The 16,035-nt window shown below is 49.6% G+C and overlaps 1 protein-coding gene across 7 annotated transcripts in view; it reads right to left on the bottom strand.

Moving 5' to 3' along the window:
• ERC1 (ELKS/RAB6-interacting/CAST family member 1) overlaps window positions 1-16,035 on the bottom strand; it is a 276,795-nt gene that overhangs the window by 9,747 nt on the left and 251,013 nt on the right. For 6 of the 7 annotated variants that reach the window (XM_038767705.1, XM_038767706.1, XM_038767707.1 and 3 more), the window contains one exon: window positions 9,399-9,587. In XM_038767705.1, the coding sequence (XP_038623633.1) occupies window positions 9,399-9,587 (189 nt within the window). Of the gene's footprint in view, window positions 1-9,398; window positions 9,588-16,035 lie in introns of those variants that run through there. The other variant, XM_038767711.1, reaches the window with a different exon arrangement.

Genomic DNA, 16,035 nt, shown 5'->3' with positions numbered 1-16,035 from the left:
ATATGTTGCCAATTTGTACTTCCCAAGCGCTTAGTACAGTGCTCTGCACATAGTAAGCGCTCAATAAATACGATTGATGATGATGATGATGATGATACCAGCTCATTAGGCCCTACATGGATCTCACAATCTAAGTAGGAGGGAGAATGGGGATTGAACCCCCATTTTGTGATGAGGGAACTGAGGCGCCGAGAAATGAAGTGACTTGCCCAGGGTCACGGCAGGTAAGTGGCGGAGCTGGAATTAGAACTCAGATCCTCTAACTCCCAAGCCCGGGTTCTTTCCTCCACTAGGCCACGCTGGTTTATGGAGGGGAGACTGGGACAGGTATGAGGATTCAACCCTTTCTCCTCATGCCCCTGCTGACTGCACAGGTGACATAATCAATCTATCAAGCCATCAGTGTGGGCAGAGAAGGTGTCTACAAACTCTGTTGTACTGTAATCTCCCGAGCACTTAGTACAGTGCTTTGCATGGAGTAAGAACTCAATAAATACCATCAATCGATCCATTGGTTGCGGGGCCTTGGACTGACCGTCTGGTGGAGTACAGTCCAAGCAGCAGGGCCTAGGGGGCCTGGGAGTTGGAAGGCCTCGGGTTCTAATCCTGGCTGGGCCATTTGTCAGCTGGGTGACTTTGGGCAAGTCACTTCACTTCTCTGGGCCTCCGTTCCCCCATCTGCAAAATGGGGATTAAGATTGTGAATCCCATGTGGGACAGGAAACTTGTCACACCTGATTAGCTTGGATTCATTCAATCGTATTTATTGAGCGCTTACTGTGTGCAGAGCACTGTACTAAGCACTTGGGTCTACCCCAGCGCCTGGCACATAGTAAGTGCTTAACAAGTATCAATAAAATAATAAAAAGAGAGTCAAATCCAAAGGGGCACCCTAACTGGACAGGACCAGTTTCCTCCTTCTGCCAACCCAACCCCCCACAGTTTTCATCCGCTCAGGCCCCTCTGACCCAGGGGACCGCTCTCAGATGGCCTCCGCTTGACCTCGGTCACCACGAGAGCTCTCGCCCAGGCGACCAGGTGAAAAGTTGAAGTCTGTCTCTGCCGGAGAATGGCATCGGCGAGCAAAACTTGGTCCGAGTGCGGGGAGCCGGGGGAGGCTTATAAATGTCTCCTCACCTCGTTGTAGAGGCTGGATACCGAGTGCTTACGGCGATGGGAGAGATTACGTCCACGACTGTGTGGTCTCTCCAAAATCTACACCTGCGAATATTTGGAGGGGTGCTCCTTGCTGCATCTTTCTGAAATTAGGGAATTAATGCATTGCACATGTTCTGAACGGCGGCTCTTATCCAATCTATATGATGTTTACATAACCCATTGTTTCTACTTCAAGACATCGGGCCCCTGGTCCTTGAGATCGGTAGACAGGGCCAAACGCGAAGTCTTAAATAAAACGGATTTGCCTTTGGAGGGAGAAGCAGGGATGGTCTGACATTATTCACGACTGCCAAGATTTAGGCTGGGCCTGCTTCGGGCCCAGGAGAGACCTGGGAGATATCTTGTTGGAGACAGCTTCGTCTCACGAGGTCTTATGCAACAGCAGGGAGTGGTATGCTTTGGAGCTACGACCCACCGGCCTGGCTCTTCCTGGGGCCCACTCTGGTCTTCCCAGAGGCAGTCCGCAAAGTCCAGATGGAGGGGAGGGGCTGATCCTCGATCTCCTGGCCGCTGTCAATCAGATGGACCCTAGGCCAATCGGAGGGATGCCGACTTCCGGAGAGAAAGATCACGCCGGCGTGACCCCAACCGCATGGAGAATCAGCACGGTCTAATAATAATAATACTAATACTGATGGCATTTATTAAGCGCTTACTATGTGCAAAGCACTGTTCCAAGCGCTGGGGAGGTTACAAGGTGATCAGGTTGTCCCACAGGGGGCTCACAGTCTTAATCCCCATTTTACAGATGAGGTAACTGAGGCCCAGAGAAGTGAAGTGACTTGCCCAAAGTCACACAGCTGATAATTGGCAGAGCCGGGATCTGAACCCATGACCTCTGACTCCAAAGCCCGGGCTCTTTCCACTGAGCCATGCTGCTTCTCGAAAGAGCTCAGGCCCGGGAGTCGGAGGAACTGGGTTCTAATTCCAGTTCCACCTGCCGTGCGACTTTGGGTGCGTCACTTCACTTCTCTGAGTCTCAGTCCCCTCAACTGTCAAAGGGGATTAAATCCCTATTCTCCCTCCTACTCAGACTGTGAGTCCCATCCTGGGCAGGGACTGTGTCCGACCTAATTTATACCTACCTCAGTGCTTAGAACAGTTTTTGACACATAGTATGCGCTTAACAAATTCCATTCAAAAAACACTTCTGGGTTGAATGATAACCCCAAACACTAATTCTGAGGTCCCTGCTTCCTGCCCTTCTGAGTTCCCGTTGGTGCCATTTTAGGTAGAGGTGGATCCTGTGAAAACTTTATTTTGGCTGCTGGGTTTGCCATGGGAGAGAGAAGCAAACTTCCCGAAGCAAACGCAAATGTCCCGGAGCAAACTTCCAGCCTGCTGGGCCTGGATTCATGCTTCCGGGCCCTCCTTCTCCTCCCAGTGCCTCCCATTACCCTCCCACTAGGAAAAGGGCACCGGCCCATGGTCCCCTGGCCACAGCGGGGACCCGGAGGCCGAGAGGGTGTGGTGTTGATGGCGGGGATCTCCTTGGTTTAGACGGGAGCAGAACTTAGGTCCGGAGGCTGAGAGGGCCTGGTTCCAGGGGTCAGGAAGAGGTTATCAAACCCCCGGGGGGAACGGCTCTGAGGAGGGCCTGGAGGTTTAATTACGGGCTTGCAAGTTGCTAGAAGCAGCTTGGAAAAGTAATGGACAGTGCTCACATCTGGGTGGGTCTTAAGTATCCAGAAAAGATGCTCAACTCAACGGCCCAACTTGATCTGTGCATCTGTGAGTGTATCCGTGTGTTTGTGTGTCTTTAAAACACATTGGTACGTCCCCATTTGCCCAACTAAATCTCGGGTGGCTTGAAAGCACCTCAAGACTTCTCTAAGTAGGAGAGATACGCAAAAAGTGTGAGGGGAGACCTTGTGTGGATTTCAGAGTTAGGGTGGTAGGGGCCAACAGCTGAATATAAAATGGGGTCCCAGCAGTTGTGGGGGGTGAAAGAGTCGTTGATAAAAGATGAATAATGCCTTAATGCCCAGACTACTGGATCTGTGGTTCTTACTGACCTGAAATTGGCAGAAAACAACTTCTCTCTCTGCAGGTCATGTCCGCCCAAGGATGGTGGCCACCTGGGCAACTCAGACAGAGGGATTCTCCCTCCCTACTGTGTGCAGAGCACTGTATTAAGTGCCTGGCAGAATACAATATAACAATAAACAGATACATTCCTTTCCTTCTCACGCACTTCGTCGTGGGCTGCATCCCTGCCTGCCTGCCTGTCGGCTCACTGAATTCTGTGCCCCAGTGGGAACATGGGTGGGCAGGATGGGAGAGGGTGACTCGTGCTGGATCAGCCACTGGCACTGTTCTCAACTCCTCCGCACAGACCCTCAGTTCTGAAGCCTCATCTGTCATTCTTGATGGCTGTTCTGTCAGCAGCAGCAAGCTCTAAGTTCGAGCAGGTTTGTGGATCTGATTTATATCAGGCCCGTTATTTTCCAAGTTTTCCTCCCCCCAGGATTGACTTAAAATCTGGGTTCTAATCCTGGCTCTGCCATTTGTCTGCTGCGTGACCGCGGGAAGTCATTTCACTTCTCTGGGCCTCAGTTCCCTCATCTGCAAAATGGGGATTCAAGCCCTGTTCTCCCATCTACTTAGACTGTGAGCCCCATGTGGGACCTGATGATCTTGTACCTACCCCAGAGCTTAGTACAGTGCTTGACACATAGTAATTGATCAATCAGTGGTTATTTACTGAGCGCTTGCTATGCACAGAGCACCGTGCTAAGCATTTGGGAGAATTAGGGACACGCTCGCCGCCCATAACAAGCTCAATGCTTAGTGTAGATGCTTAACAAATACCATAGTTATTCTTATTGGCTTGAAAGGATGCTGGTTCTCGGCTTCCAGAATGCTCTGGGGTGGGTGCTAATACCCGCATTCTCCTCCATTGTTCTCATCACTGGATTATTGTAGGTGGGCCCTGTATTTCGACTGCATGTAGGCATCGAGGAAAAAACTATAAATGCTTGGGCAGTGAGTTGCTTTTTTTTTGCATAGATCTGTTCTACTGTAGGCATTCTCTTCAGGAATGTTCTGCAGAAGTGTTGGGGTATGCTCTCTTTCCCGGCTATAGACTTAATCTACTCCAGCTGTCTAAGTAAGCAGGCCTGGAGGGTCTCGCATAAAGGGAGCTTTGTGAGAATGCTAACTCGAAGTGGGGACCAGAAGATGCTGGAAAACCCACTGGAAAAAAACAAAACAAAACAAAACAAAAAAACCCTTTAATTTCACCTCAAAATCACGTCTCTTTGTTCCCGTTCGACCCCCAACACTTGAAACCTGGAGGAAGCTAAAAACGGGCTGAAGCCAGGCCTGAGAGACAGAGAGGGATCCAGCTTGAAGCTGGCAGATGGAGTGGGCTGGGGGAAACTGGGGGTGACGCTTCAATACTATAATCTGAGGGCCCGGACGCTCATTAAGATGGTTTCAAATTGGAGGCTGCGTTATAGGTCTCTGCTGGCCAACTGGCTACGGGCTGCCGTCTAGGCTCTCGTTGATGTTCACGTAACTGGCGGGATCCCCTTCTTTCTTTGACGGTATTTGATAAGTCCTTACTATATGTCAAACACTGTTCTAAGCTCTGGGATCGGTACAAGTTAATTTGGTCAGACACAGTTTGTGTCCCATGTGGGGCACACAGTCTCAGTTTCTTCTCCAATTCCTTTTTTTTTTACAACAGTATTTGTTAAGCACTTACTATGTGTCAAACACTGCTCTAAGCACTGGGGTATGTACAAGTTAATTAGGTCAGACACAGTCTCTTCTTCTCCACCTCCTTTTTTTTTTGACACAGTATTTGTTAAGCCCTTACTATGTGTCAGGCACTGTACTAAACACTAAGGAAGACACAAGCTCATGAAGTTGGACACAGTCCCTGACCCACACAGGGCTCACAGTCTTAATCCTCGTTTTACAGATGAGGTAACTGAGGCCCGGAGAAGTGAAATGACTTGCCCAAGGTCACACAGCACTCAAGTGGCGGAGCCGGGATTAGAACCCAGGTCCTCCCAACTCACAGGCCTGGGCTCTTTCCACTAGGCCATGCTGCTTCTCCTCCTGAATCTTTTATGTCCTGGGGCTTAATCTGTTTTCTACCGCATGCCAACTCTGGCTGGGCAGGAGTCCCTGACCGACCGGAAAGTGGCATCCAGGGAGCTCCCACCTCTCCTGTCTCTGGGTTTCTGGGTCAGGGGGATGCTAATCAATCAACTGATCAATGGTATTTATTACCTGGGTTCTAATCCCGGCTCTGACAACTTGTCTGCTGGAAGTCCTTGGACAAGTCACTTCACTTCTCTGGCCTGCAGTTTCCTCATCTGTACCATACCTGTTCTCACTATTTAGGCCTGAGCCTCAAGTGGGACAGCAACTCTTCTAACCTGAATAACTCGCATCAACCCCAGGGCGTACAACAGGGCTTGACACATAGTAAGTGCTTAACACACTCCATAAGGACCTGGGTTCTAATTCCGCCTCTGCCACTTGTCTGTTCTGCGACCTTGGACAAGTCGCTTCACTTCCTCTGTGCCTCATCTGTTCCCCTCATCTGTAAAATGGGGATTAAGGCTGTGAGCCCCACATGGGACAGTGGCTGTGTCCAACCTCATTTGCTTGTATCTACCTCGGCACTTAATACAGTGTCTGGCACAGAGTAAGAGCTTAACAAATACCACAATTGTTATTATTATTATTATTAATGATAATAAAGACCAGCTGAACTCTCCCAATGTGTACGGGGAGGGGTCTGGCCAGCGATGAAAGCAATCCGAGGGCCATCATGATAGGGATCCCCCAGCTCCCACCTATCAGGCACCCCACTTCCCCAACAGTAGCCCTCAGGACCTGGCCAGGTGGTGAAGTGAATTCTCATGTGGGCAGGGGAGTGGGGGAATATGGACAGAAGTCCTTGAAAAGTTTGCTAACCCTAGGCCTGTAATTAGGCAGCCCACATCTGTGGACGGAGTTAAAAATACCCAGTTACCCCGGCAACGTTCCTGGACAGAAAGACATGGCTCAGGGGCAGACTTCTTCTCAAGAAGGAGGGCTCAGTGTTCAGATGTCTGGTGGCAAGACAGAGCGTCCAAGGGGTGGGACTTCCAAGGGACGGGGTTCCCGGAAGGTATGGGTCTGGATGGAAGCCGTCTTCAAGAGGGCAGAGTTACCAGGGCCAACTCTCCCCACTAAAATGTCATTTGACGTGACGGGTCAATTGACGTCTCAATTTGGTTGTGGGTTCTAATCTAATCTCTGCCACATGTCTGCTGTGTGACCACGGGAAGTCACTTCTCTGGGCTTCAGTTACCACATCTGTAAAACGGGGATTAAGATTGTGAGCCCCATGCAGGTCAGGGACTGTGTCCAAGCTGATTATCTTGTATCTACCTCAGCGTTTACAACAGCACTTGGCACATTGTAAATGTTTAACAAATATCACAATTATTATTATTATTACCAATAATAATAATAAACACCCTGATCTCCTTGGGTTTCTGGACTGGCAGAAGGGGCTGTGGGTTGGGGGGATAGTAATAATTGTGGCACTTATTTAGTGCTTACTATAGCACTGTACTAAGCACTGAGATGGGCATAAGCAAATCGGGTTGGACACTGTCCCTGTCCCACCATGAGGCTCACAGTCTCAAGGCCCATTTTATAGATGACATAACTGAGGCCCAGAAAAGTGAAGTGACTTCCCCAAGGTCACACAACAGACAAGTGGCGGAATCAGGATTAGAACCCAAGACCTAATGGGATGGGAGGGGGACAATCCTGCTCATCTCTTCCTACTTCTCCCATCCTTAAAAGAGGACTTGTTCCACTGGTCCAGTGGTCCTTGCCACGGTCTAAACACCTCTATTGACCGATCCCAACCATGCCCGATTCAGTACCACCCCGGACTTGAGAGAAAGCCAACCAAGATGCGCCATGAGGATGGCGGTTTTCCGACACCACTGTCCCCCAACCGCATCGATGACCCTCAACCGGCTCCCGTCATGTTCGCTCCGTTCCGCGCCCCGATCTGCTCTCCCGCCCCACCTCCTCGTCGGCCCAGCTCCTGGCTTCCTTCTTCCCGCCCTCGTCTTTTTATTCCCCCCTCCGGGCCCTTTAACTCCTTCCGACTTCCCCCAAGTGCCCTTGGGCACATGCGATTTCTCGGGATTTTCCAAGGAAGGTGCTGCCAAATGGCAGAAACTCTAAAAATCTCAAACCTACACTTTTCGTCCCCGAATAGAAGTCATTCATTCTATAGAAGCAGGGATGGCTTGCCGAGAAGGGGCCTCTAGGCTGGCTGGAGAAGATGGAGGAGAGGGGATGGGTGGGACCAGGCACTAATTCTGCAGCCTGCTTGGCGTGAGGGACGGCGAGTACTTGCTGGATGCTGCTCCGGCCTGGATGGGGGCTCCATCACGGGGGGTAGAGTGGTGATCCACAGCCCAGTGCTCCCCAGACAGTAAGGGCTCAAAAAATACCACTGATTGACCGAGAACGGGCTATCCCCGGGAGAAATGGCCGGCGGGTGTGTTGCCTCAGGATTTATGCGCACAGTGAATGAGAACAGAAGGTGTGGAGACCACAGTGGGCTACTGAGGGTGACCGGGAGCACTGCGGACAAGCGCTTAGTACAGTGCTCTGCACACAGTACGTGCCCGATAAAAACCAATGAATGATCACTGATTGAGGTTTGGATTTTTTTTATCTCTTTGGATGGTGGCATTCAACAGAAATTCCTGACCGACAACTTAAAGGCACTCAAACATACCTGTAATTTATTTCTATTACTGTCTGTCTCTCCCTCTAGACTGAAAGCTTGTTGTGGGCAGAGAATGCGTCTGTTTATTGTTCTATTGGGCTCACACAGGGGCTTAGTGCAGTGCAATGCACACAGTCAGCGCTCTATAAATACAACTGAATGAATGAATGAATGAATCAGCTCTCCACTTTTTTTTTTTAATGGTATTTGTTAAGTGCCTAGTATGTGCCAGGCAATGTATTAAGTGCTGGGGTAAATACAAGCTAAACAGGTAGGATACAGGCCCGTATGCCTGTTAGTAGCTGGACTAGGAACCGGCCCAAACCGGGAGTTCTTGTGGCCATTCGGGGCCAGGGGGCTTTCCAGGATGAACCTGGGCTTTCACTCCCACGTAGCTTGCTGAAAAATTCAACCTGGGTTGAAACTTTCCAGGCTTGGCTCATCCCAAAGGTGACTTTTTTTTTCTTGGAAAGTTTGAGTTAAATCTAAGCAGGCATATTGGAAGTACAGAGCTGGGGAAAAAAAATCCTTTTTCCATTTTAACGACAAGCAGTTTTTTGCGTGCAAATAATTCATGAGAGGCTAAGCTAACTTCCTCCAACTTACCAAACTGCCTGGCCTTTAAGCCCCATTGATTTTTCTGCACAAATTCTAGGGAAAGGCCCACAAAATGGAGTATCACATTATTCATATATTGCTGGCTGCTTCTCAAAGCTTTCCTTGCCCTTTGCTGGTTCCTAACTGTATGGCTACCCCTATACTGTGAGCCCATGTGGGACAGGGATGGTGTACTCCATCCCAGTGCTTAATACAGTGCCTTGCACATAGTAAGTGCTTAGCAAATACCATTCAAAAAAAAAAGGGGGAGGGAGAACTTGGTTCTAATCCCGGCTCTGCTGCTTGCTTGTTTGTGATCTTGGGCAAGCATTTCACTTCTCTGTGCCTCAACTACCTTATCGGTAAAATGGGAATAAAGAGTGTGAGCCCCATGTGGGAAATCGACTATGTCCAACCTGCTTATCTTCTATCTACTCCAGCACTTAGTACAGTGGCTGGCACAAAGTAAGCACATAACAAATACCATCCAAAAAAAAAAAAGTTGGGGGGAACCTGGGTTTGAATCTCAGCTCAGCTGCTTGCCTGCTTTGGGCAGGCATTTCACTTCTCTTTGCCTCAGTTACCTCATGTGTAAAACGGGGATTAAGACGGTGAGCCCCATGTGGGACAAGGACTGTGTCCATCCTGATTCTCTTCTATTTACCCCCGCGCTTAGCACAGTGCTTGATATACAGTGCTTAATAAATAAAAAAAGGGGAGTCGGGGGGGAACCTGGGTTTGAATCCCCGACCTGCTGCTTGCCTGCTGCACGTGGCCCTTCCCGAACACGAGGACGATGATGACGTTCCTGGGGAAGACTGACCCGCGGGGGGGGGTGGGGGTCCCGCCAGTGACTCACCTGCTCCCGGGTCATCTTCTGCAGCTCACTGTCCCGAGCTGCGAGGTCCTGGTCCAGGCGGTAGGAGCCGGGGGGCGTCAGCCCCTGCAGGATCAGGGGGTCTCGAGCCTGGCACAGGGCGGTCAGGTGGCTGATGTACAACTTGAGCTTGCTGCGATTCTGGTCGACGTCTAAGAGGGGCTGGACGATCTGGGGGAGGGGTGGGAAGGGGAGGCGTCAGGGTCGGTGGTTGGGAGCATTGGACGTTGGGTGATCCCCCCCGCCACCCCCGAACTAACTCACTCCCGCCCCAGCAGCAGGAGGAAACAGAGAAGGCGTTCAAAGCCCCAAACAACCAATTCATACCAGGAAATTTTTAGGACCAGTGATAACCATGATGTGTACACACTACATTGTGTCCAAACCGATTTGCTTATATCTGCCCCAGCGCTTAATACAGTGCCTGACACGTAGTAAGCGCTTAACAAATACCACAATTATTATTATTATTATTACACACCATAAGGAAGTTATGCCAAGCAGTGCCACCTTAGGCAATACTCCGCCTTGAAAACCCCACTGACCCCCATGCCCCTTCTCGATCAGGCTAAAACCAGGAAAATTTTCCTCCTGAATTCCAGGAATGGGAAGGTCATCCCATACATGTATCAGTTATGGGGATGGCTCGGGATTGGAGGCTCTTAGTGCTGGGAGTCCTAACCCTCACTGGGCCCCTAATCACCACACGGACAGCCGTGGGGGGCGGGGGGGGGGGGGTTCTCTGACTCAGTTTCTCCTTTCAAGACACCGGCCTCTCTGAAGTGCTAGAGAGAGACGGATGGCTTTACGGTTTAGTCTGGAGATCCTCGAGGCTCGAGAAGACTGAGTTTTTGAGAGGTGGCTGCTTATCTAGGAGGGTGTTTTGGAAAAACCATTCTTTTTCCTAGGGTTTTTATAGCTCCGAAGTGGGTTGCCAAATTTTCTTTAAGTGTTTCTCCTCCCCGAAAAAGGCCACCCCCCTCCAAAAAAAGAAAATCCACCTCTGGATTTAGAGGCAGGATGAAATATCTCCCCGCACCCCTCCTGTTAATTAGAAAGAGGCAGGAAACAGCTTTGGATAAAGAAGCTTCTAACGGCTCCACCCATTCAAATCTCTGCTTTGGGAAAAGCTGTCCTAAAAGTCTCAAGCTTGATAGGTGTGAAACACGGATGACAAATGGAATCCATACCCGAATGGATTGGAGTCTCTGCCCGGAATCTCCCGGCCTATTTCCTGCCCTCAGCAGAGCCAAGAAGGCCTCAAATCCGGGGGCTGGGGATGTACGGAGGGGGTGTGGGGGACAAGGTTTGGGAGCCAGAGAGGCGGGGGTAGGGGTCTGAGGCTTGCGACTCAGCATGGATAACCTGAGGCAGGTAATTGAGGGGGCAAGAGAGTCCACAACAGAGCCCATTAAGGCAGAGGAGCATCGATAATATACAGTTCTTGCTAAATGTTTACTATGTACCAGCATTGTTCTAAGCATTGGGGTAGATACAAATTAATCAGGTTGGACATAGTCCCTGCCCCACCAGCGCTTAGAACAGTGCTCCAGCGCTTAGAACAGTGCTTTGCACATAGTAAGTGCTTAATAAATGCCACCATTATTATTATTATTATTACATGGGGCTCACACTCTTAATTCCCATTTTCCAGGTAACCGAGGCCCAAAGAAGTGAAGTGGCTTGCCTAACATCACAGTGCTGACATATGGCAGAGCCGGGATTAGAACCCAGGTCCCTCCCAGGCTCACGTTCTATCCAGTTAGCCACGCTGCTTCTCTGCTTCGATGAAAGGCCCTCCTACCTCCCTGGGATTTGCTCCGCAGCTGCCAGAGCTGAAGATATCCAGGAAACAAAGCTTCACAGGCTGGAAGCTCTTGTGGTAGTGTTTGAAAGTCTCTCTGGTCTCCCTTTGAAGATGAACCTCCCTGCAGTGATATGAGAAGTGGCGTGGCCCAGTGGAAAAGCACCCAGAGGACCTGGGTTCTAATTCTGGTTCTGCCATTTGCCTGCTGGGTGACCTTGGACAAGTCACGGCGCTTCTCAGTGTCCTCACTTGCCAATTAGGTATTCAATGCCTGTTCCTCCCGCTATTTAGACTGTGAGCCCCACGTCTGACAAGATTATCTTATTAATAATGACAATGATGGTATTTGTTAAGCGCTTACTATGTGTCCAGCACTGTTGTAAGCGCTGGGGTAGATACGAAGTAATCAGATTGGCCACAGTTGTTGTCCGACATGGAGCTCACAGTCTAAGGGGGAGGGACAAACAGGTAATTAATCCCCATTTTGCAGATGATAAACTGAGGCAATAAATACGATTGATGATGATGATGATGAGGCCCAGAAAAGTGAAGTGACTTGCCTAAAGTCACACTGCAGGCAACGGGTGGAGGTGGGATTGCAACCCAGATACTCTTTTATCTATTACTCTATTTATTTATTTATTTATTTTATTACTCTATTTATTTATTTATGTATTTATTTTACTTGTACATATCTATTCTATTTTATTTTGTTAGTATGTTTGGTTATGTTCTCTGTCTCCCCCTTTTAGACTGTGAGCCCACTGTTGGGTAGGGACTGTATATGTTGCCAAATTGTACATCCCAAGCGCTTAGTACAGTGCTCTGCACACAGTAAGCACTCAATAAATACGATTGATTGATTGATTGTTCTACTACGACGACGCTTGGCCCCACAGAAAGTGCTTTAACAAACACCAGAATTTTTATGATTGTGTCCATGGGGGTGAGAGTGTCACACTGAGAGCACTGGACTAAGGGCTTGGGAGAGGACAACGCAAAAGGGTGGGCAAGACACAATCCCACAACACTCGGAGCTTACAGTGTAGATGGGGAGATGGGCACGAAAATAAATTACATATAGGGAAAATGGGAGAGTAAAAGGATGTGGATGAAAGTGCTGTGGGGCTGAAGATGGGGCTAATAGTCAGAGTTTAAGGGGTCTTTAAGTGCATAGGTGATGGGGAAGGAAGGGCAAATAAGGAAAATGAGGGCGTACTCAGGGGAGATTTCTTAGATTGGGAGTTCTGTGTAGAGAGAAGCAGTGTGGCTTAGTGGAAAGAGCCCGGGCTTGATAGTCAGAGGTTGTAGGTTCTAATCCCGGCTCCACCGCTTGTCAGCTGTATGACTTTGGGCAAGTCACTTAACTTCTCTGTGCCTCAGTTACCTCACCTGTAATGAGGATTGAGACTGTGAGCCCCAAATGGGACCACCTGACTATCTTGTATCTACCCCAGTGCTTAGAAAAGCGCTTGGCACATAGTAAGTGCTTAACAAATACCATCATTATTATTATTACAGCAGGAACTGTGTCTGACTTCATAAACTTGTAACTGCCCCAATGCTTCACACATAAGTAATTAATCAATTAATCAACTGTATTTATTGAGCACTTGCTGCTTGCAGAGCACTATATTAAGTGCTTGGGAAAGTACAAAATAACAGTTGGTAGACACATTCCCTGCTCACAATGAGCTTACAGTCTAGAGGAGGGGACAGACAGGAATATAAATCAATAAATTACAGCTATGTCCATAAATGCTCTGGGGCTGAGGGAGTGGTAAATAAAGGGGGCAAATCAGGGTGACGAAGAAGGGAGTGGGAAAAGAGGAAACGAGGGCTAAATAAATAATAAATACTATTACTATTAGTAGTAGCCCTAGAGACAGCTTGCTGGTCAGTGCAAGAGGCCAAAGAGACACCCCCCCACCCTCACCTTCCCGGGGCTCTGTCATCATTTGAACTCTAATATCCTCACCTCCCCCCCAACCTCAACACTTCTCCCCCACTACCCCCCCACCAACGTGCCAACAGCAGACCCATTCCATTTTCCATTCCCGCCCAACGGAAACATCCTCTCCCCCTCCTCCCGGTGGCTGAGTAGAGGAGGGGTATCTTGGAGGCTTTGGAAAAAGCTGTCTTTTCCGGATTTACTTCTGCCAGAGTCAATCAGGAAATCATATTTAGAAAGCAAATTCTTTCTGAAATTTCGATACACCAGGAACAAATCCCATGGATTAACGATTTCCAGAGCTCCCCTTTAACCTTGGGAGCCATCCAGGCTTAGGAAGGGAATGAAAAAAAGGGGGGAAAGAAGGAAGGGAGAACACTTGTTTTCTCCATCCGCTCCCTCCTGGAAGGCCAACGGTCAAAAGGCTGGGGTTCGTTGCTAGGAGACGCTCACTATGTTTGGCACAACCCGCATCTCCAACAGTCATCATCACGGGCATCGCCATGGGTACCACCCGGCTCACTCGCACCCACACCGGACATCTGGCAGTTTGACACCAAGGACCTGTCCCTGGGATCTCTAGGAAATAAGGCCCAATCGATCAATTGTAGTTATCGAGTGCTTACTGTGTTCAAGAGTTTGGGTGAGTACAATTCAACAGAGTTGGTACACACACTTCCTGCCACCAATGAGCTTATGGTCTAGAGGGGGAGATAGACATTAACAGAAATAGATGAATTATGGATACAGACATAAGTGCTTGGGGGATGATGGAGGGGTGAATAAAGGGAGCAAATCCAAGTGCGAGGGTGAAGCAGAAGGCAGTGGGAGAAGAGGAAATGAGGACTTAGAGAAGGCCTCTTCTAGGAGATGTATCCCTAAGTAAGGCTTTGAAGGGGGAGAAGAGCCATTGTCTGTCGGACATGAGGAGGTAGGGCGTTCCAGGCCAAAGGCAGGATGTGGGTGAGAGGTCAGTGGTGAGACAAGATGAGATTGAGGTCCAGTGAGTAGGGTGGCACCAGAGGAGTGAAGCGGGTGGGGTAGGTTGTAGTAGGAGAGCAATGAGGTGAGGTAAGAGGGGACAAGGTGACTGAGTGTTTTAAAGCCGATGGTAAGGAATTTCTGTTTGATGCTGAGGTGGATGGGCAACCACTGGAGGGTCTTGAGGAGTGGGCAAACATGGACTGAAAGTTTCTGTAGAAAAAATGATTTGGGCAGCAGAGAGAAGTATGGACTGGAGTGGGGGGAGAGAGAGGAGGCAGGAGACAAGGGAAGCCAGAGAGGAGGCTGATACAGAAATCCCCCTAGCCAGGGTGTGCCTGGAAGCCTGCATTTGGATAGAGAGGAACTCACCCATCTGTTTTGAATGTTTCAGAAAATAAACCTCTATTTGTGCTGGGCTTTGATCTCCTAGGGTAATAGGAAGACAGTGATACAATCCAGCCTCACCTCAACCCAGCTTCAGCAGGCCACCCTTGCCTCCTCCCAAGATCAGGAAGGAGAGAGAAAACCCATCAAGACAGATTAGCTTCTTTGCTTAGGTGATGCAACGGTTTCTAGTCCAAGGAAAGATCCTTCTTCGAACCCAAGGCAGACAATTGCTTCGAGGCCCCGGGAGAATAAGCGGAAAATAGCAGTTAGCTCAGAACCCGTTGCGAGTTATGGAAAAGAGGATGGAGACCGGAGGAGAAATGGACCTGGAGGGGAGAGGAAAGTGGGGTGCGGTCCCAAGAAACGGAACCTGTCAGCCCAGAATGGAAGTCAGCTCAGGACCGGGAGATGGACGAGAGGGTTACAGTCTTGTGTGCGGCGGAAGAAGTGGGAGATTGGAAGGGGATTCGCTTCACGCTGGAACGGGCAGTTCTTAGAAGAAACCCATTCCGCTTTTCAGAGAGGACAAGTGAGGATTTGCGGCCTTTCAGATGGATGCGAAGGCTCCGAATGTGGCCACCTGAAGAACCACTCTAAAATGGCCGCTTGCTGTCCAGGCAGAACGGCACGCCCCTTCCCCATCCCAGGAAGGCCCTGAGGGTCTCCCTTTTGGCTACCCAGCCTCCCTGTGCCTGGATCTGAATGGGAACCAGAGAGGAGATATTCCAACGATGACGGTCTAACCGCCAAGCTATTTCCTCAGTTCAGACAGAAGAATAAATCAAGTGAGTCATGGGAGCGAGTCACCTAAATCACTCACCAGAAACCATGCGAGGCACAGGTTGTTTTGGTTATTTCCAGTAGAGCATCAAGAATGGAGCTCACATGCTCCTGAAGAAAAGGCCCCCTGCCCTGAGGGCTCACAACTCTTCTGAGTGGCACCGGGACCGGTTTGGCCAGAGGCTCTGGTGGCCCCCAGGGTGGCAGCAGGAAACATGGGGGTGAGAAAGAGCTGGGCTACTAACGGAGAAGCAGCGTGGCCGAGTTGAATGAGCCTAGGCCTGGAAACAGAGGACCTGGCTTCTAATCCTGGCTTTGCCCCCCTGCTTTTTTAATGGTATCTGTGAAGAACTCACTAGGTGCCAGGCACTGTACTAAGCACTTGGTGGCTGAGTGAGCCTGGGCAAGTCACTTCTCTATGTCTCAGTTTCCTCATTTGTAAAATGGGGATTCAATACCTGTTTTCCCTCTTGCTTAGACTAGGAAGCCCCATAGTGGGACGGGGACTATGTCGGCCTGATGATCTTGTATCTATCCCAGTGCTCAGCACAGTACTTAGTGTGCAGTAAGCACTTAACAATACCACCACCATCATCATGCACTGGTTAGAGTGGACAGGAAGGGGTCTATGCTCTCCTCTTGGGTTTGCCTACATGCCCAACAGGTCAGACCTGTTTCTCTGGGTCTGCCCCTACATTTAGCACAGTGCT

Source organism: Tachyglossus aculeatus, chromosome 27, assembly GCF_015852505.1.
Source record: "Tachyglossus aculeatus isolate mTacAcu1 chromosome 27, mTacAcu1.pri, whole genome shotgun sequence".
NCBI lineage: Eukaryota > Metazoa > Chordata > Mammalia > Monotremata > Tachyglossidae > Tachyglossus > Tachyglossus aculeatus.
Note: the sequence above shows the minus strand (reverse complement) of the source record. Positions and strands in the feature narration are given on the sequence as shown.